The 23,219-nt window shown below is 35.1% G+C and overlaps 1 protein-coding gene across 1 annotated transcript in view; it reads right to left on the minus strand.

The window, feature by feature from the left end:
• The window catches only part of LOC145683870 (atrial natriuretic peptide-converting enzyme-like), a 211,254-nt gene that overhangs the window by 86,467 nt on the left and 101,568 nt on the right, over nucleotides 1-23,219 (minus strand). Inside the window, exon 8 of the mRNA XM_081755494.1 lies at nucleotides 18,474-18,593. Coding sequence (XP_081611620.1) covers nucleotides 18,474-18,593 — 120 coding nt within the window. The remainder of the gene's footprint in view (nucleotides 1-18,473; nucleotides 18,594-23,219) is intronic.

A 23,219-nucleotide genomic window follows, 5' to 3' on the forward strand; every position in this document is an offset into this window, starting at 1 on the left:
TCGACCCAGCTTGTAGTGCTTCCCAAGTTGATGGAGGTGCTGGAGAATGGTTATCCCAGTTCCTCAAATGTCTGGCCACTGCTGACCTCAATTGCTCACTGAAAATCTTCATTTTGTACATGTGTTAGTGTTCCGGCACGTGGTGCGTCTTCGAGTGTTTCGTCACCGTCCTTAAACTTGTTAGACCATCGCTACATTGTCCACGTAGTCACGATACCCTCACCAAAGGCGTGGCATATTTTTCGCCCCTCTGCAGTCGCGTTTGATCCCAGTTTGAACTCGTACAGTATACACGCCCTTATTACGTTCTGTGGAGATCCAATGTTCACTCTGCCCTTACGCCAGTTCACGGTGTAACTGAATTGCCATAACCAGATAGTATGTTGGATATACCCAAACCAACAACTTAAATTCACCTTATCTCCATTCGCATAAAATTCATGATGTGAGGGCTAATTGACCACAGTCCTCCACAAAAAGCGACAGAACTTTCTTGGTTACCTATATATATAAAACTTGTGAATCACATTTGATACACATGACTCCGCAAAGTAGGGCCGCTGTGAATCATCGGTGATGCACATGGCAGTCAACGTGTTAATAATGTTCATTCCAACTATGGAATTACCTATAACATAAATAAAAATAAACCCTGGTTGACTGTAATCACTCACTAGAAATTCAAATTTCGTCTGATAGATGTCAGCTGCTGACGGATACATCGAAAGTCGAGTTTTGTAACTTCTACTGCGTTTGTTTCAATTATAGAAATAGGGTATGGATAGCAACTGTTAAAATGGCTATTAACCGTGAAGATGTTGACTCCATTAACGGACCCGCGCTAAATTTAATCCCTATAGTTATCTATTGCAAAGGAACAGAGTTTAAAAATTCGCTTTCATTTTTATGAGTTATTCTGTGAACTAACCTACGTACGTACAAACTTACAATATTATAAATTCCAGTGATGATCCTAATAAAAAGAAACAAAATTCGATTTTCCATTTGGCATTTATTACCTTACATTACATTTAAAATGCAGTATATCAGTTGCAACATTTTCTAAACGTAACAGCTATTCACATGTTCTTATTGAGCCACCTGGAGCCCAACTTGGGCTCCAAGCCTGAAAAAAAATGAGAAGAGAAAGCATGATGTCAGAAAGGGCATTGTGTCATTAAATCTATGTTAAGCTCATCATAATGGGTCCTGTAAATAAACCCTTGAAAAATGGTGTTCCCCGATGCAATGTGCATAGGCTTGGCCAGGCTTTTGTGAGTTCTCGAGCCAAACTTAATATTAGGGTAAAGAAGCTAGTCTACATGAGCATAAGAATGGGAACACTTAATATCAGAATGGTTAATGAACGGAGATGAGAGATTGCAGATCTGATGGAAAGAAGAAAGTTGAGGATCCTGAAGATGCAAGAAACAAAATAGAGAAGTTATAAGGAAAGAGAGTTAGGAGACGGCTACAGGGTCTGTATAGTGGAGCAAATCGGCATGGAAAGAAACGGCATGGGCATTGTTCTTTCTAGTTACCTGAAAGATAGTGTGAATAGAAGAAGCGACATCGTGATGAGTGTCATCAATATGTTCAGGAATGAAATGGTAATATACCGCAAATAAGCTGCGAGGAGGAAGAAAAGATAAAATATTGCGAGGATATGGACTAAGGTACGTAACCAAGGGAAGTCCGGACCCCCTCCCCCTTCGAGACCAGAAATGAAAAAATAAAGAAGAATTAAACAAAATGAAATGAGAAAAAGAAGGATCAACGTTAAAAATAAAAAAATAAAAAACTACAGGAAGCTTTTGGTTACTCTTTCTTATGAGGACATTTGTATTATTTGCAATACATGGTGGTGAGGTAAGCGAGATATCCTGGAAGAGTCAGGGAATTTGAAATTTCAAGAATTTACTGAATTCTCAGAATTTCTGCTACTAGTCAGGAAGATTTTAAGCTTCCGAAAGCATATTGCTGTTGTGTAACAGCGTGGACACTTTTCCCCATATTTTTTCGTCATCGCATCCTTTCAGTATCAAACATGTTATTTCAAAAAAAAAAAAAAAAAAAAAAAAAGAGCTGCTCTTTTAATCTGTCATTTCGAACCAACAGTAGTTGGAGGAATAATAAATACAAAAAAATTATGTGGAAAGTTCTGTTAGCATTTGATTCAACAGAGAAAGGAACGCAGATATTGGAAAATTGTTTACAAGACATTATTGAGTATGTAGTTTTTATAATAGTGAATATGTACTTTTTATAATAGTTGAGGTCATAATGAAAGGAAAATTGTGATGTTTGAATAAACTGAGGAAGGACGTTAACATTGTAAAAATCTTCAATACGTTTTATTATTATTATTATTTTATTTGAGATTTCTTCATAGTTTGTTATTAAAGTACTTGCCAACATATCTCATTTTATTGTCCTAACAAACCAATATATATTGATAGTAAACTAGTTTAGATTGATCAAGCTCCTGGGCCTTCAGAATTTCATGTCACGCCCCCCCCCTCTTCGTTACGAAATCCTGGCTAACGAACCAATATATGTTTCAGTAAAATAGTTTAGCATGATCGAGCCCCTGATGTGATTGAGAGAATATACGACAGCTGGAGTATTAGAGGAAGGAACGAGGAAAGAAAAACAGTGTTAGACTGCGACAGTACTCGATTTGGCAATTTTAGAAGAAAGAAAGAAAGAGTACTTTTTAACTTACAAGAGTAGTGGAAAAGAAAGTAAAATCGGTTAAATTTTGTATCGAAGACAGTATCTCAAGGAAACAAATAAACTTCAAGATAAGAAAGGTGAAAGTGTAACCCCTAGCATAGAATGGTGAGTGTAGACTGGAAATTCACGAATAGATGCAATAGGAGGTCGCAAAGGGGAGAGCCGGAAATTAGAGAATGGAGATTGTAAGAGGAAAAATTAAGGGGATCATTCAAAGAAAATATTATGGGTAGAGTAAACCTGCAAGAAAAGAATGTACAGTGGGCCACATAAATTCTTGATGTACAAAGTCCGTGAGTTAGGCACCCCAACTAACGCCCGCTCCAAGATTAATTACGCCTGATAGAGTAGCTAGAACAGCAGCATGAAGTATGCCCCACCTGTTAAAAGAACAAATCATAAAGAGTGTTTTTGTGCAAGAGTGAAAAGAAACGCTGGGTGACGAAATGACAAAAGGGAGTCTTTGGATACTTGTACTCACAGTAAACAGCACAATACCAGAAAAAATATACGGACACCAGAGGTGCCGATGAGAAGATAACAGTCAGGGGACTTAAATAATCTTATAATTAACTCAAATGAAGGATTATAAACAAGTTAATTTACTATACATACATATAAGCGTATCAAATAATATACAGATAAATTATGCGGTATACGTAGTAGGCCATTTTTTGAAGTAAACACAAAGCCTTGCGCTGAGTTTTGAAACTATTAACAGTAGTCCTACCTGGAAATCAATTAAAGTATGGATCGATCATTCGAGGGAAGAGCCCAGCCTCCAATGAAAATTTTGCGGGTCTAACGGGGCTGAGCTCCTTGGTTCCGGCGCCACGGATTGATACGTAATACTTCGAAAGAAGAACTTATCCGATTTCATTATTCGTTAAATGACTTTTGAGAATGCTAAATATTGGAGTGCAGTAATTTATTTGTAAATATTAAAAATGCAAAATTCGATAACACTCAAACGAGTTGGAGAACTTACCCGTACTATGCGTATTTCCCCTTAGTTTGCAAATATAACTGAAGGTTCCTGATTTGTATAGTATTTGTGAAAATTTACACCTTGAGAACAAGGAGAAAAGGGGAGAATATAGTGTCAGTTAACAACAATTTAAAAATGCACTAAATTAACGGATAATATCAAATATAGAACCATTAACAGAATTAACTCTGTATTTGCGACATTTTCAATTTTGACCTCTGCATTCGATAGAGCATCAAAAACTATCTGAAAAAGTGAAAAATTTTAAATTTTTCGCGAAACTCTTGCCGTTCCCGAGATATTGGCCACAAATAGCCAATTTCCAGATATTTAAGGAGCCATGTCTTGGGAACCATAAGTCATAGAGAGATGATATATTGCGATTTTTGCGAGAAAGAGAAGAAGGTGATTTACATGTAGAAACAATCACAGTTTTCCTTCCCGCTCTATCTCTCCATTCTTTTTAAGTTCGTTCTGGCAATGCTCTTGGAGCATTGTCATCTGGTTTTAGTTTTGCATCATATTCAATCATTCAGACAACAATAGTGTCCTGTGTACGTGCCGCTTTGCTAGTATTTACTTATTATTCATAACTAAAAACAATTCTTTTATTAACAGCTATATATCACTTCCTATTTTACACTAAGTAGCATTAAAAAGAGCGAATGAAATCCAAATAAAAACGAATGAAATCGGAAAATTTTTTTTACCAAATTTTTCACCTGATAAAAAATGTTTTTTAAAACACTAAGTTACAAAAATGAAATCTTTGAGTTTTACGTCCCTCGGTTATGCCGGTTAGGCTAAAGGAGACGGTGATGATGAGTAATGAAAGAAATGGTGGAATGAAGAAAGTGGGAGAACCCCGAGGAAACCCACGCATACGGTGTTTCTCCACCACACAGTTCACTTGGCAGGGGCTGGGATCGAACCCGGGACTCCAAGCACCACAGTAAGTTACAGCATATGTTTTAAAAATATTATGTACTTACTAATTACTTTAGTACCATTGTTTAATGATCGTATTTATAGTACCTTGTTAAAACGTTTGTCTTCAAAGTGTGAAATATAAATCGCAGTAAATTTGTGTAATCTGCTGTCACAAGAAAGTATACTATGTTATTTTCCGATTTATATAAGGAACAGATATCATACTATTTTTTGATCGGTATGGTAAAATAGTATTTTTCATACTATTTTACCGTAAATTATTAATTAAATGTAACCTTTAAAGCTGGTCATTTGGGGGGCCCACGAAATCAATTGAGGGGGCCTAACCCCGATGAGCCCCCCGTGGCTACAACCCCTTGTCAGTACGGTTATATCAGAATATGAGTTGAGTTGATGAGTTGATTTTGAGTTTAACGTCCCTTTCAGCAGAGGCTATTCATAAGAAATGAAAAAATTAGAAAACCTACTTCCCAATACTGATTGTTAGTATTTCGATTTAAATCCATATTGGAAGTAGGAATTTTGTATTTGGAAACAATTTGCAGTAAATTGACAAAATTGTGAATTACACTTGCAACTTCTTATGGAAAACGCAATCATTCTATATGTGTGTGTGTCTTCATAGTCCCTGAACAATCAATTACCTTGCGAAATATACACATCAGGAAAACAAAAACAGCACGTGTTAAATATTTTGAAAAGGCTATCCAGTGATACCAAACGCAACCCCTATCCCTACCTCCTTCGGAGGTACGGGGGATAACTTTAAAATTTTAATGTGAACCCACATTTCTCATTGCACATTTGGATTCTGCAGGAAAAAAAAAAGATAAATGATTTGACCCAGAATGAAGACACACAGAAAGCGAGCAAGAAAACGTTATGAAAATATCGGAAATAAATCACGTACTCTGTGGTCAGATGGATAGCGTACTAGAGTCCTGATCCAGAGGTCTTGAGTTCTATTCCCGCGCAAGGCAATCTCTTTATTTGTTTTCCCAAATAATAATTTTATACATTTTAGCTTCAATTAATACTTTATTCAAGTTACACACAATACAAATTCGATAATTGTTTTGCAAATTAGATTTATGAAGTGGTACTTAGTAATAGGGTTATTATGATTAGAGATCATAGTGTTATTTAAAACAAAACAAAACCATTTTTGTTGCAATTTGTATTTTCTTGCATATTAATAAAATACGGATAAATAGATTATTTTTATCGAAGTTAAAATGTATGAACTTATTATTTGAGTAAAGAAAGTACACATAAAATTGTTATTTTGCGCGCGAATTGAAATCAGGATCTCTGATTCCGCAGGCCAATACGCTAACCGTATAACCACGCAGCACGGAAGGTGCCAACCCATATTTTCATAGTGTTGTGGTTCCCCTCCTTTGCTTATATAAGTGCTTAGTCACGTGTTGTGCATAGCCCCTCCCCGAAACAAACTCTCAAATACGACATTGTATATTGATATCACTAGATATATTTGGTTACCAGAGTCGTTGCGTAAAAAATGTTATTGCCGCTTCGTGTCTTTATCAGTGGACAGAGTGCGAATTACAAGAGGGATAAGGGTATATTCCCTTTGGTAATGTTGGATGTATGCTATAGCCAGGAGCGACATTTCAAACGACAGTTCCATGGGAAACTATAAAAGTTGTTGCAAAGGGCGTCACTTAGGGGAGCAAGAGGGGACAATTACTCCCCCCACACAAGAGTGAGGAATACTTATACTTTAATCAATTGTCGATTAATATACTACTACAAAACGTGAAAGTCTTATGTCGGTGGTGCTCTTGTCCCCTCAAGCAAAATCTCAAATTATGCCTCTGGTTGTAGCATATATATAGTATTACCAAAGGGGATTTCCCCCTCATATCCTTTGTAATTCGCACTGTCCACAGATATGGATACGAAGCGCTCTACTCCTCACTCTACCACTTGATAACTTACGCGTTCTATCATTTAAACGGAGAGTCAGAAACTGTAAGACGAGTTTTTTGGCTATTGCAGTTTGTAATATTGACTCTTTAAATGTGCACTCTTACCTCGCGAAAGGTAGCGCGGAAGTTCATTTAGCAAAGTCTGCTTTCCTCTTGTCAGTAGCTTCTGTTCTTACTCGGTTATACACGTTCTATAGTTATTTCCAGTAATCTTGAACGACACAGACACAAACACAGACACATCGAGAACATATAAAATTCCAAAAGTTCTCCCACCGGGAATCTAATCCGGGACCCCGTATACCACAGATGCACGTGCTAGCCACTAAACCACACATGAAGTTGTAAGGCTAGCGCGTTTTAGTAGTTCTACGGGAAATGCTCGAGATATGCACTTGTAATACATTGAGTAATTTATTCGAGAAAGGCAAAGCATTTTACATTGAATCCTTGTCTTTGTTTCGTTTTTATTGTGTTTATTGTTTGTATGTTTCGTATAGCGCATGAAATAAGAATTATTTTTCTGTACGATGTCCAGAAATACTATTTTAACTGATAATAAAACAGAAATCTGTCGGTGAAGTAATATGGGGTAATATGTAGTATTCTATTTTTATACCTATTTACTTTGTGGCTAAGCGTTTAGCGTACGCAGCTTTGACGTAAGAGACACGGTTCGATTCCCGGTGTGGGCTCATGTTGTTCGGATTCAACGCTAATCAGTAGGCAAACGTCTCATATAGCCTCGCTGCTGAAAGGAACGTTAAACTCAACATCAATTCAACGTTAGTTTTATACCATCAATAGAAGTAAGGGGTAGACGATACTATCCTGCTAAAACAATGCTAAGCATCGGACTATTTGCGACATTAATTATAAAAGCTTTAAGAAAAAGAAGCTTTATGACCATTAAGTCGCTTCAAGCGTTCAAATCGATTTATAAAAATCCAGATTATGAAGTACAAAAACTTTTTACATTGTAAGTAAGAATACAAGTATATATTGTTTTTTTTTATCTCTGTGACATACTCTCTCTCTCTCTCTTTCCCCCCCTCTCTCTCACACACATAGTATCTTTCTTTCTCCACATATACACTTGTATATTGCAGTAGGTATCAGGAACATAAATAGTTTTCATTTTGGACGTGTGGTTTAAGGTTGGTATTCAAATCAGAGATCTGTTCCCATTGAAACAATGTTAACGTTCTTCATTTTAGCGTCTTCGTATATAACACTGGTCGACATTTTTTCAAAAGTTGAGCGATGTTTTGAAATGAATAGGTAACTTCGAATGGATTTTTAATGCTGATTTCAAAAATAAAATCAGTTTCTCTCTATCACGTCACATTTTTTTCACAAATCGTTAAAACATATTATTAGCATCAGCAGGTGTATTGTTTTATTACGAAGCCTATAAGGGACTTAACGAAACGTATTACATATTAAGTTCAGGCATTTCTCACAATTTTTGTACAGTTTTTAAATGTATGCGACATGCCACAAGATTCTAAAATTAATGTTAATGTAAATGTACTTCATTTACACCTACATACAAAATCACCAACACATTACGTCACTTAGCATCAAACTTCATTCGCTTCGATTTTCTGACATCGCTGACGCTCGACACGGGAACATCTCGTTTCAACATCCAGCAATAATCTTCCATCATGTTAACATTCCATCTCTCCTGGTATCTCCTTTCCATCTCTGCTATGTCTTTATGAAATCTCTTCCCACGCTCCTCACTGTAGTCTCCGAGATTACATGGAAAGAAATCAAGATGGGAGTTGAGGAAATGTAACTTTAGGCTCATTTTGCTTCCAAGTTTACATAAATTTTCCAAAAGGTTTTTCACGTAATGTTTATAGTTCTTATGTTTTTTATTTCCCAGAAAATGGGCAACTACCAGTTTGAAACTAACCCAGGCCCTATTTCAGTTTCTGTCATTATTTGCTCAAATTCACGGTCAAGCATCAACTTTCTTAATTGAGGGCCAACAAAAATGCCTTCTTTCAGTTTCCCATCACTGATTGCTGGAAATTTACTTGCAATGTATTTAAAACATTCCCCATCCGTGTTTAATGCTTTAACGAACTGTTTCATGATTCTTAACTTGATGTGCAATGGAAAGACTAGTATTTTAGACGATGGCACCAATTGCTGTTGTGTCACATTCTTCTTTCCTGGAGAGAGAGACTTTCTACGTGGCCACATTTTCACTTTCCAATGATTCTCCCTGTCCCGACTGTCCCATTGACACAAAAAGCAGGGAAATTTTGTGTTCCCGGATTGGAGACCTAGCAACAATGCTATCACTTTAAAACCGTCACATACTGACCAACCATGTTCTTCATATTTCACTTTTACGAGCATAAGTCTCAACGTTTCATACGTTTTCTTCAAGAACACAGAATATACTATGGGAATCGATGGTAATACATTACCGGTGCTCAACAAAACACCTTTCAAGCTGGCCTTCAATGCATCAATAAAGAATCTCCATTCTGTTGCATTGTATGCAATACCATAGAATTCTATCACTTTCTTTATGTTGTTGCAATACACTAAATTTTCTTCTTCGGTGAAGTATGGTAAAAGTTCTTTCTCTCGGTGCCTGTACCATGAAAAATGTGTTTCAGGACACAAGAGACAATTTTTCTTCAACCGGGAACCAAGAAGTTGGGCACTTTCTTTTGGTAAATTTAAATCTCTCACAAGATCATTAAGTTCATGTTGTGTAAGTGGCTTTGGAGTGCTAGTACTCGTACTAGGATACAATGCATCATCATCACGCTGTTCTAATTCTACCTCAACTCCACTGTCACTAGAACAACTTTCGACAATACTAGGTACACATATTACAGGTATATCTGGCCCATGAGGAATAGGTCTGATAGCTGATTGTATTTTATTTGGATAGTTCACCTTACTTTTGCTCTTAGCACTAAAACCACTAACGTTAACAGCACAGAAATAGCAGTCTTCAACATGATTTTCTGGTTCACGCCATACCAAACGGCAGGGCTTTCTTCTTGCCACATGTCCACAATCGCAATGCCTCCACACAAGTCTTGCAAACTGTATGTGGGGTAGAGATACAAAAAAGCCGGCTTTTTTGAATCGATGGTTTTTTTTCAAATAAAAAGCCGGCTTTTTTGGGAAAAAAACGAGAATTTTGGAAATTTTGGCTTTTTTCATTTTCATGATTTTTCTATCTAAATAGCTTTCTTATAGTATATTCTATAGTTAGATAAGAATTCCATGACCTGAACGCCATATTTCGCTCTAAAATTCACCATCAAGATGGATGGAGCACATGTTTTACGAATTAAAGCTAACATGAAGAATGTAATATTTGAGCTCAATTTTAGAGGCTATTTAACTTTATTTTAACTTTTCAGTTATCGACATTTTTTTCTTCTCGGGATCATTTCAGTTTGTCGTCTGTGTTTCATTTCTAAGAGCTTAGTACTCTAGTTTTTAGCGCAAAAGAAACTTACGTTTTTCTATATATCCGTCAAAGCGTACGTTTTTCAATTTATCCGTCTAACCGTACTTCCACATTTCTGTTATACTGTAGCTGTGCAACGATTTAGCAATGATTTTCCGGATACAACCTTGAATACTAATTTATACAATCAGTAGCGGATTTAGAAACGTACTTTGGGACGGGTTTCTCTGATTGTTTCATTTTCTAAAATGTCTTAATTTTATTTGGGAGGAGCTTGAAGTTTATGAGTACAGGCATAACTAATACTGTATTTCGTTTCGTTTATATATTTAGCGATAATCTTCCGGATACAACCTTGAAGATCATTTTATACTGAGAATCAGTGGCGGATTTAGAAAAGTATTTTGGGAGGTTTTTTTCTTACTAATGTTTAGTTTTTCTAAACATTCGTAATTTTTATTTGACGGGAGCTTAAAGTTTATGAGTAAAGGCATAATTAATAGATATTTCGTTTGTTTTAGACATTCCGTAATTTTGGGGAACAGGCTTCAGTCCGAAAGACCGCCCCCCTAACCTTCGCAAAACCGTCACTGCTGATAATTAGTAATAATAACGATTTAAAAACAATAAGAAATGAAGTCGGCCAACTCACAGTACACGCACTATTTCTATTTCGTAGATGGAATGAAGAAAAGTTTTGTCAGAATGGTCGAATGCTGAATTGAATCCGGACTTCCCGATAGAAGCGCAAAAGCTCCACTCAGTCATGTTTGTTGTGCAGTTGTATTTATCTTAACTTAAATATATTCCGTAGTCTTTTTTTTTTTTTTTTTTTTTAAGTATTGGTGGGGTGGGGAGAGTTCCATAATGATATGAAGGGTGTGAGCCAAGAACATGGTAACTAACAAATTTTGAATTGCTGAGTTATGCAGCACCAGATAGACAGCAACGCATACCGCTTCGTTTAATCCCTCATGTATAGTCTTATGTGAAAAATCAGTTTTCCGACTTTCAAAATGGATTGTGCAGCAGAAAATTTCTAATTTCTTAAAATAGTAAAATTATGGGTTACCATGTTCTTATCTCACACCATTCATGTTCAATCCCTCTTGTTAAAAATACAGAAAACTTGAGGACTGAATAAACCGTGATGGTGCTTATATAAAACTGTAGAATTTCAAGAATATACAAAACCAAAAGCTCTAGATGTGCAGCCTTTAAGTGTCTCATATAAATCTAAGTATTTTTCTTATGTTTTATTTTAATTTTATTTTGTTCCAAAAAGAGGGTATGGAATATTTTGAAGTAAAAATACTACATAGAATTTTGCTACTTATTTGAGTATTTTTTTAAAAGAAGTATTTACTTTTAGGGTTGGCTGGTTTACACCAGCTGTTTTTCTTCTTTTTTTGAATAAACAACTGGTTTAAAAAGAAAAAAAAAATAAAAAAGAACGAAAAATGCGAATCGTGTGAACTTCATGGTGACGTTTCCATACATCAAACCATCTGCATTAGTTTTATTTCCTTTTCACCTTTTAATCAAGGTGTCCCATGTTCAATTCTCGGTCGAACCACAACCCTTCTTTCATGCGTAAACAAAGTAGCGGTTCGGATGTAACTTTAAGCGAAAGTCTTTTCCTTGATAACCTCGATATTACGTAAGGATGTTAAGCCTGAACATACGAAACGAAACTAAATTGTATATTTCTGCATGCCTGAATGCCTGTTGTTTTATAAAGAAGCCAAGGTTGCTTCAATATACTGATATAAATTGGCAAAATTTATCGATTGCCTACGTAGCTTCCAACATTAGCTTGGATTGTACTTTCAATGATATTAACGTACTAAATTTGTAATTTAATACCTCAGTTTTAGCGTACTGATTATGATATGTTGACCTTTAAATTTTACATGCAAAGCAATAACAGGATTTAGAGTAATGGCGGGATTTTCCCGATGGCTAGGGCGGGAGTTTCTCAATTTAAGAAATTTACTGACCGGACTTCTTTAAGCTTATGTGACCTCTTCCAGCATAACCCCGTTGTTGCATAATAACACCAAGGCGAAACAAACTTATTTCTGTCAATATGTAATATAAATACATAAAGCAAAATATCTAAACCCAAAAAAACCTGGTTTAAACCAAAAAAGCCTAGTTTAAACTCCCCCCAAAAAATGGGTTTTTGGCATTTTCAAAAACAACCATGGTTCTTGCCAACCCTGCTTACCTTTGTATGTAGGAGGTTAAAAAAAATCTTATTATATACATTGGTTAATGCTTTGGAATTCATAATGTAAATATGTTGAGAAGTAAAACTGTTTGAAATATCTTTTCGAAATTCATGGTTTATTTTTGAGGTTTTATATTATCATCGGCATCAACCACTAATTAAATGACTTTTTGTGTTGTAGAGAAGCGAAACAAAATCTGGTTTATCAATTTAAAGCAGAATTTTCAAAAAAAGCCGAAAATTTCCCAAGCAAAAAATTGATGATTTTATTTTTTCGACCACTTCAAAACAGAATTTTATATTTAAGGAAATGTTTCTATCTATTTATAATAATAATAATAATAATAATAATAATAAACTAAATTTCCCGCAAGTTCAGATTAGTGATCGAGCGCCTTGACCATTGAACCACGATTACTGCTCGTTAACTCTTTCGTCTTTAGTCTGTTTACGTGTATAATATACGCGACGTATTTGATTCAAAATAAAGGAGTTTTGTATTTTGTTTTTAAAAAATCTGCAATGTTGATAATTTAGTAAATACAATGATATAATGCCATGCGAGTCCTGAATTTCATATTCCTGTGTTTTTCCAATCTATTTGACAATAAACAAGCTAGTGTTTTGAGCGAGAAGAAAGGGCTCTTTATTTAGTCGAGCTAGAGTAAGTAACGCTTGAGGTGAAAGGTTAGCGTGGAGATTTCCTAATTTTCAAGTCGGAGTTCGATTTGCGCCCTCTCCCTTTAGACTTTTTCCTATGTTTCATTTACAAGGCTGAGCTCCAGTTGGATTCTGCTAAACGAAGATAATGTACAGTGGGGAAATTCAGTGATGATGTAATCCTAAAAATAAAGGAAGAAAAATGAATGGAGAAAACGAGTTACAGAGTTAATTTTGTTAATGGTTCTATATTTGATATTATCCGTTAATTTAGTGCATTTTAAATTGTTGTTAATTACACTATACTCTCCCCTTTTCCCCTTATGTAAATTTTCAGAAATACTATACAAATCAGGAACCTTCAGTTATATTTGCAACCTAAGGGGAAATACGCTTAGTACGGATAAGTTCTCCAACTCGTTTGAGTGTTATCGAATTTTGCATTTTTAATATTTACAAATAAATTACTGCATACCAATATTTAGCATTCTCAAAAGTCATTTAACGAATAATGAAATCGGATAAGTTCTTCTTTCAAAGTATTACGTATCAATCAGTGACCCCGGAACCAAGGAGCTCAGGCCCTGTTAGACCCCCAAAATTTTCATTGGAGGCTGGGCTCTTCCCTCGAATTATCAATTCATACTTTAATTGATTTCCAGGTAGGACTACTGTTAATAGTTTCAAAACTCAGCGCAAGGCTTTGTGTTTACTTTAAAAAATGACCTACTACATATACCGCATAATCTAACCGTATATTATTTGATACGCATATATGTATAGTAATTTGAATAAGTTAGCTTGTTTACAATCCCACATTTGAGTTAATTATAAGATTATTTACGTCCCCTGACTGTTATCTTCTCATCGGCACCTCTGGTGTCCGTATATTTTTTCTGGTATTGTGCTGTTTACTGTGAGTACAAGTATCCAAAGACTCCCTTTTGTCATTTCGTCACCCAGCGTTTCTCCTCTCTCTTGCACAGAAACACTCTTTATGATTTGATCTTTTAACAGGTGGGGCATACTTCATGCTGCTATTCTAGCTACTCTACCAGGCGTAATTAATCTTGGAGCGGGCGTAGTTGGGTTGCCTAACTCACGGACTTTGTAAATCAAGAATTTGTGTGGCCCACTGTACAAAAGTGGTGAAGCGTAAACATTAGGAACACACTAATAGCCACAGAAAATACTTTAAGTAGAATTTCAGGAAAGAGTTTTCCTTCAGGAAAAGACATGACGGTGGAATGAGCAAGGGTAAGAAGCTATTAGAGTACGTTTGTTATCTTGGTGCACATTCCGCCAGTGCACTTGGACTTTAAAGTATTTTCTGCTAACACTCACATGAACGTCTTAGCCCAATAGATATCTTATTGGCTTTGTCGTGTAGCTGACGTTAGTTGTCAGGCACCCATCAAATGAGGTCATTGCTGTTTGGCGGTTATTTGTAGTGCTTATGCTTAGTTGCCACTAGTGTGTTACAGTGATTTGTGAATAGTGTGTCGTTTTGCGTGTTTCCTAGCGTATTGTAACTCAATCGTTGCAACAATCCGTTGCAATTAGATCCATCCTTTAGGCGGGAAGTGTGCCAAGCAAAAACAAACGTATTATAATCACACGAAAAGAGAAGCAAAGAAAACCTGAGATGCTTTTGGGACATAAGAGGCTAATAAGGTAGCAAAAAGAGTAGTGGTCTGAAAAAAAAAAAAAAAAAAACTAAAAGACAGGAAATAATAAAGTGCTAAAAAACAGAAAATAATGGAGCGCTTTAAACCAGAAAACAATTTATTACTATTAACTATAAAAGAAATTGAAGTTGTACCAAGCAGAACAAAGTAATGCTTAATATAAAATTATTTCGATAGTAATTTTGAGGCACTAATATGTTTGACTTGGCACGACTCCAAAAATTTTTCTATAGATAACAATAATAAATTGTTTTCTGCTATTTAGCGTTTCATTATTACTATTTTCTGCTTTTAGCACTTTTATTATTTTGTGCATTTTAGTTTTATTTTGAACTCGATTCATGTTTTGTAAAGATTTTTATTTTATTTTGCTTTTTGGTGCGATTTTTAAGTCAGTTATTTTTCTTTTAAGTTCTTTTTTTTTTTTAAAAAAAATCAATTTTTCGTTACCCCAGTGCGGTTAGTTTAGATATCTAAACTAAAGATGGGACACTAACTCCCTAAAAATGGGTCTCCCTACGAAACATGTGTGAACAAGTGTGTAATAGTTAGTTATCAAAATGATTGAAATATTTTTCATTATAGGTATGAACTTCTTAGGGAAGGGTTCATTACATCAGTGGAAACTGCATCAAAATATCAGGTAGTCTAAAAGTAGTGAGTACTTTGCCCACGAGATGGTGTTAGTGTCACAAATCTCGGGGTATATGAGTAGCAGCGGGTTAGGCTCAACGTAATTTGACAGCTGACAGTTAAGGCTAATAGCTGTGTAAAAAGTGTTAGAATTTTTTATAACTAGATGTCAGGTATTCCGTCGTGAAGATGAATGAACTTTCCGGAAAACTGAGTTAAATTTTATAATTGTATTTTGACAGATGCGTAAATGCTGCGCAGATTCGTGAAGAAATGTGTGCTGTTTATGGGCAAGATACGTTAACGAAAGCAAGAACCAAAAGAGGGTTCAATCGCTTCCATTCTGGAAATTTCGATGTTCAACATGCTTCTAGCAGTAGGCAACTAATCACAGGAAAAGTAGATGATATTCTAGCAAAAATCGATCAAGACTGACATGTAAGCAGACTTAACACTGCCAATGACCTAATATTAATCACCAGTCAGTTTTAAAGCATTTGTAGAAAGCTGGGTACCTAGCACACGTTTCCTATAAATCAAAATCAATTTTTTAAAAAGGAAGATTTCAGTTTTGGAATCTTTTCCCACATATGAAAAATACTTCCTTCGCACTTCAGGAATATCCAAGTATTAATTAAACGAACACTGGATTGACTTGGTGCTTAAACTGTTCAAGGTTCTTAACCCATTGGTCATGTGAAATTCACATCTTATTTTACAGCATATTTTAGAATAAGATTTTTCCATCAGGCGTTGCAGGAATTATTTGATTTTTTTAATTTAACTTTTAAAAAATGTCATATATTTTATACGTTAAAGTCTTCCTTGAATATAGGTTATCCCATTAGTGAAACCACATCGAAACATGACCAATCTTCCTCGATTAATCGCAATCATACCTACTATCTACATACACACATATGGGCCAAACTGAGAACTTTACTTTTTTTCAGTCAGTTAATGGTGTTTACAGGAACTATCAATGCAATTCTTTCTGACTTACAGGTTTCTTCGAAATTTTTTCGTTCAACACTCGTCTAAAATCTCAATCGTAGATTTAAAATTTTCGACAACAGATAGATTTTTTTTTTTTGAGTAAAGGTTAGCGATTTTTCGGTGTCCGACGCTCTTGAAAAATAACTCTTGAATGCTCTTGAAGAATATCGTCTCCTTGATGTTTTTTTTTTTTAAATTCCAGTTGAGAAGCTTATCGTAAAGTTTCAATACATCTTTGAAGTTTATCGGCAAAGGTACGTCGTTGATATTCATGCAACGTGATTTTTTATCTTAAGTATGTGTTAGTTTCTTGTAGAATGATAATATTGAACGTAAGGATTAATTTGGTGCTACGAAAGAAACTGAAAGAAATTAGAAGTAAATGTTAAGAGTAGACTTAGTAAAACTGCTAAAACTTACAGAATATTTTACAATAAAACAATTTGGGAGTTGCAAATGACGAAGCTTCGCCAGATCAAACACATAAGTTCCATATTGCTTCTGGTAATAGTTATAGTGAATGTGGATCTGTTGTTTGTGTAAGTAACATTTCAATATAATGAAAAAACCGTTAAATGTAATATAGATAGGAAAGATAATGAAGTCGGGAATAGTGTTCGTAGAGAAGTAGAAAATGATTTCGGAAACGATAATAGGAAAATAAGCAAGTTAGGTCAGAACTTGAGTGATAGTTCCATTCCTCAGAATCTAGAAAATGCACTGGTGCCGACCTTGGGGAACCTACCCTCTTATTCCCAAAGTTTGCTTGGGACCAGTAGAATCTGTATAGTTTATATCTGCTTTGCTCTTTGCTTAGACAATAGGTCTAGATGACAATGAAACACATATACTTGATTGTCCCCTTTCCTTCCATAGCTATACAAAAATGGTACCAATGAGCAAATAGCCTATTATAATATTAGAATTTCAGGAAGGCGTGTGTGGACTGGGGTACTAAGCATTATCAAAATAGTTCTGATGAAATTGCAGTAATCTTAAATACAATACAGAAACTAAAGACGATTTCTGTGCAAAACAGTGTTTCTCTGCAAACTGCTAAAGATGGTGATTAACATTTTCTCAACTTATAACGATAACATTTATAAATATGTATATGTTGATATGGACAACAGTCCGTATCGTATATCACTTTTCGTTATGGTCAGACCTGAATATTTACAAATAACTTGTTAAGTTTGGTGGCGAGACATGATAAACATGTTTTTCTACGGCAGTTCTAATATGATACGTAAAGAAGCCATTAATAGTATGATGTATAAAGAAGGAATTTTGTGAAAAATAAAAAGGTAAATGCTAAAAATTTCGGAAAATACATCAGTTTCATACGTTTTATCTTGAGTGTTATTATTGAACATTTAGTGAGTAAACTACATTTTAGTTAGTTCTAGAAATTCTGATATAACGAACTTAGATAATGTCGTACGTTACACAATTGTTCGATATTTCAAATTCTATCTGTAACTTCATTGATCCTTGGTTTAACAGCTGGGAATAGGCAGAAGAGAAAAAACATCAACTTAAGTCGTGAGTATATAGTTAGTGTACGCGCTTTTGATATGGGAAAACCAGGGTTCGACCTCGGTAGGAAGGTCATGTGGTTCAGATCACACTGTAAACTATAGGTCCAAGTCTCATTTAGCGTCGATGCTCAAAGATACGCTAAACATGACTTTCGTCAACTAACGTGAACATGAAAATGGTGTTCTGTGAGGAAGATAAGAGGATATACATAATGTAAGTAATGTGAACAGAAGTATAAGTAAAGTAGGTATTGTATTTAAGTTTTTATGGAATTTTAGTTCCTAGTTCAATTCTTGATTTCTACATTATCAACGATAATATTTTTGCCTTTAATTCCTCTTTTGAAACTTCTATTCTCTTAAGGGTTTGATATATGATAGAATAAAATATAACATTTCTCTATAATAATTAATGAATATTTATTAATTTGGTTTTTGTTATCTGATTACTTTGCGTAATAAACAGTAATGCTATCTGTGTGAGAAACTTCCATTAACACTTTCATGCTCTACTGTTGAAAAATAATAAAAGCTACTTTTCTCCTTAAATTTAGCTCTCAGCAATGTCATTTGTTTGTTTAACCTTGCCACTGAATTCAGTTCCAAATAAGATTTTAATTAAATCGAGTGATACTACATACCTTTCGGGCAGTCATGGCAATTTGATTCATCCGTTTGATCTTCACAATCGAGATGTCCATCGCAGCGCCAGTCATTGGGAATGCAACGGTTGCCGTCACAACTAAAGCCATTTGGACATTCTGTAAACAACAAAAGCAATAAAATTAAGTCTGATAATTAAAAGATTCGAGAGCTCAAGTGATTGACGATTCGCAAGAATGAAATTACCATACGTTCACTTTGACATTTTATTATATTTGCACACATTGAAAACACCATTTCTACATACTTTTGTAGACAATACCTAGGTATAAAACAACAAATGGATTGGAAAATTTCTAAAAATTTAAATTAGACGTAGATCTTGAACTATTGTACAAATCTTTCTCTTGGGTCCTAGCCTGTGGACAAAACGGGATTATGTTGTTTTCCAAAATGCGCTTAAATGGTTTCTTACCCTTTCGTCAGATCTCTGAAACTATTAAACGTAGAACGTTGAGATTTTGTACGAGTATATAAGTGTTAAGCTGTAGATAAGACGAGTTTTTTTTTTCCTTTCTCGAAATGTGGCCTCTAAAGAAAGATCACGAGGGATTCAACGATTTGTTGCCGTTAGTCTCATTCAACAATAAAAGGCAAGAACAATAATAAAAGCGCTAAAAAGCAACAAATTATTGACCAATATAGTTATTTCTATGGTAATTTCATGAGTCATTAATATGTTTGACTAGTATTATATAATGTCTAGATTCACGTCTATATTATGTAATCTATACAATGTCACGATATATATATATATATATATATATATATATATATATATATATATATATATATATATATATATATATATATATATATATATATATAGATAGATAGATAGATAGATATATAGATATATATAGATATATATATAATGTCTAGATTCCCAGTTGTTGGGTAAGGAAATTCAGGCACTGAACTTTCTCCCTATCATGCACCTTAAACTATTTTCTTCGACATATTGCAACGCCTATTTGAGTATCTACTTAGGTATAATAAATAACTAATAAGAATATTTCCAATTTTCATGTCTCGAAAGTGTTGGAAATCTTAGGATATATTCGTCAAATACTCCGTGGATGATTGGCTAATGTCGTGGCTTCATAACCGAAACACTCCTGGTTTGAAAAATGTTTTCAAAAGCTTTGAACCTTTTAACTTTCCGTAAGTGAGATCCTTCTGTCACTGCGTAATCATCTGATGCTTAAAAATAATTCTCCACCTTAATTCGACAACTGCGGGTGTGATACTAGGTTCGTCTGAGATACTTTGATTCTTAGGTTCGTCTGAGAAACTGCACAAAATCACAAATTTCCTCACAATATGGATCATGTCTGGTCATTTGTTTGTCCAATCTTCACTTTGCATATGTGAATATATCCCTTTCTGCCCCCATATTAAAATCTCTCTCTCTCTCTTAATGTCGTCCATCATGAACTCATATAGCGTGCGATCAAACCTTTTCTTCAAACCAGATGTAAACGCTCTACTAATGAACCATCGTCACCCTTATAGCTTCGCTGTTAGTAGACTGTCGATATTTAGGGACCTCAAAGAAGAAACGCAGACACAAAAGTCAGTAAAACAACCGCTTTAGTTCTGGAAATTTCGATCTCTAAGTTGCTCCTCGCAGTAGGCGACTAATCATAGCAAAAGTGGATGATTTTCTGGCAAAAGTTGAAAAAGACCGGCATGTAAACAGTCATGAATGACATCGTCAATGACCTAAATATCTATCACCAGTGTTAAATCATTTGGATAAAGCTAGCTGAAAAGGGTTCTTACCCCCTCAGTTGTATGCTACCCTCCTTACTTTTAGAATATCTGGTTGTAGTATATTTTAGATGTGGTTTTCTCATTAGACGTTGCAGGAATTATTTGATTTTTAAAAATTAATTACTTAATTATTACTTTTTCAATTTTTATATGTATAAAACTTCCTTGGGAATTGCTTATTCAATTAGTGAAAACCGCATCTTTTATATGATCAACGGTTCTCGAAATAATCGTGTACTGCCATACATTCATACAAACATACACACACATATAAGTCAAACTGAGAGTCTCCTTTTTAAAAGTTGGTTAATAAAAGCAGTTAAAAATTAAGTAAATGAAACTTGTCATTGCTACTTTTGATAGCTCATGAACAGAACAAGTCGATCAGTGGTGTTTCGCCTAGTTATTCCATTGAACGTAAATCTACGAATCCGTATAAGCTTGCCCGTCACATTGTATGTCATCACAATTAAGTACATGTATAGGGTAGTTTCAACCCTGTTCTTACTTGCTATGGCGTAGATTTAGACAGAAAATGGTCAATGTTTATTTCTTAGCTACAGTGAAATTAAACATTGTTTTCCGGAAAATTAACACTGTTTTGGTAAATGGAAATTAGGTTAACACAAGAAAAACGATTGAAAAAAAAATCTAATATCTTAACAGTTCGAAATTAACTTAACATTATTAGGCAGCTTCGCATAGAAATACATGAATGAAATCAGTGTTTGATTTCTGGTACTGATATACAATTAATTTGGGAACTCCAAAACTTTACAAGAAACGATGGTGTCACAAATATAATTTTACAAAGAATGATATATCGTATTCCAGAAAAAGCGGTATAACTCCACAAAAAATGCATTTGGAGATTTTTCACGTAAGCATGAGTCTTTTGTGGTGTTCTTTCAGTGGAAAAGAATCACATATTCTACTTCTAACAGAAGAGGACGGAAAGCGAAACTATAGTGATAGATTTACTAAAGTTTCTTCAATAACCAACGAAAAACTGTCGTAAGTGTTTTTACTACAGTGTTCTCCTAATCAAAATAAGAATCGACATGTCTCCTACGTTTCTCCTCGCTCTTCAAAGACTCAACGTTCATTCAATCAATCACACACACACACACACACACACACACACACACACACACATATATATATATATATATATATATATATATATATATATATATATATATATATATATATATATTTATATATATATTTCTTATTCCTTGATATACACAGAATGAAGGAGGTAATATGCATTATTGTCTAAGAAAGCAACAACAACAACAACAACAACAAAACAGTCTACTGACTTGCTTACCTAGCGAGTGGTTAAGTAAGAAAACTAGGATAGCATCGCATCCATGGTCAAGAAAATGGATGCAAAACTTTTTTACGACATGAAGGGAAGGATCTTTCTTCTCAAATCTGTGGCAATTTCACGTTGAATGATGATGGCGACAAAGTGAAACGGAATCAGAACTCTCACAGTAGGAAACATAATAAAAATGTATAATATACAACTCTGAATATGATGCTCAAAAGTTCGAAGTTATTCAAGCCCGGTGTAATCTTCGTAGTGCACTTACGAGGGAACCTATCCAAGTGCTACTCTGACTTTGAGTCGAGACTATGGTCGTTGGATACCTTGTCCCAAAAGAACATAACACGAAAAGTGATACATCCTCGATCCCAACCGTTGCAGTGATATAAGCGTGAAAAGTTAGAAATTGAGCTTCATACTATACATTACAAAGTCAGATTCCGGGTCAGATTTTTCGGAAACGGTCAGGTAAGAAAACTCAGCGAATACATATCAAATTAGTGTTGGGAGCCCACCACCTTTTGAATGAAAACAATGTTGCCCCCGGGGCACTCGTAAGGTCCCAGGCGGGGTCCAACTCAAAATTGGCAAATGCAACTGGGGGTCAAGTAGCATATTGTATGAAAGCTATTGTTAAATAAAAGAAGATAGAACAAATCTCAACTCTCTATGATGACCCTGTACAAACGGGCAACTGGTCAAAATGTCAATACAACCTACATCAGAAAATATATGGCCACTCTTCTAAATCCGTTAAGTTGTGACAATAACAAAACAGAAAAACACGTTTAAAAGTGCAAGGTATTGAAGTTAAACAAATTGTTGCAGAGTCTCTCACAGAGTTACACAACGGACCTTATCCAAGTATAAGTGTGACTTCGAATGACCAATGGACCATAGAATGACCATGGCCGTTGTATAACTCTGTGAGAGACTCTGCAACAATTTGTTTAACTTCAATACCTTGCACTTTTAAACGTGTTTTTCTGTTTTGTTATTGTCACAACTTAACGGATTTAGAAGAGTGGCCATATATTTTCTGATGTAGGTTGTATTGACATTTTGACCAGTTACCCGTTTGCACAGGGTCATCATAGAGAGTTGAGATTTGTTCTATCTTCTTTTATTTAACAATAGCTTTCATACAATATGCTACTTGACCCCCGGTTCCATTTGCAAATTTTGAGTTGGACCCCGCCTGGGACCTTACGAGTGCCCCGGGGGCAACATTGTTTTCATTCAAAAGGTGGTGGGCTCCCAACACTAATTTGATATGTATTCGCTGAGTTTCCTTACCTGACCGTTTTCGAAAAATCTGACCCGGAATCTGACTTTGTAATGTATAGTATGGAGCTCAATTTCTAACTTTTCACGCTTATACCTCTGCAACGGTTGGGATCGAGGATGTATCACTTTTCGTGTTATGTTCTTTTGGGACAAGGTACCCAACGACCATAGTCTCGACTCGAAGTCAGAGTAGCACTTGGATAGGTTCCCTCGTTAGCCAAACTCAATTACAACTTGCTAACAAAGAAGGAGATTTGGTTACGTCACAGGAAGAAATAAGATTTGTTAGCATCATACAGAAACAATCTAAGACTCAAGGAGTATT

The sequence above is a fragment of the Thermobia domestica genome, chromosome 4 (assembly GCF_964235325.1).
Source record: "Thermobia domestica chromosome 4, izTheDome1.hap1.1, whole genome shotgun sequence".
Taxonomy (NCBI): Eukaryota; Metazoa; Arthropoda; class Insecta; order Zygentoma; family Lepismatidae; genus Thermobia; species Thermobia domestica.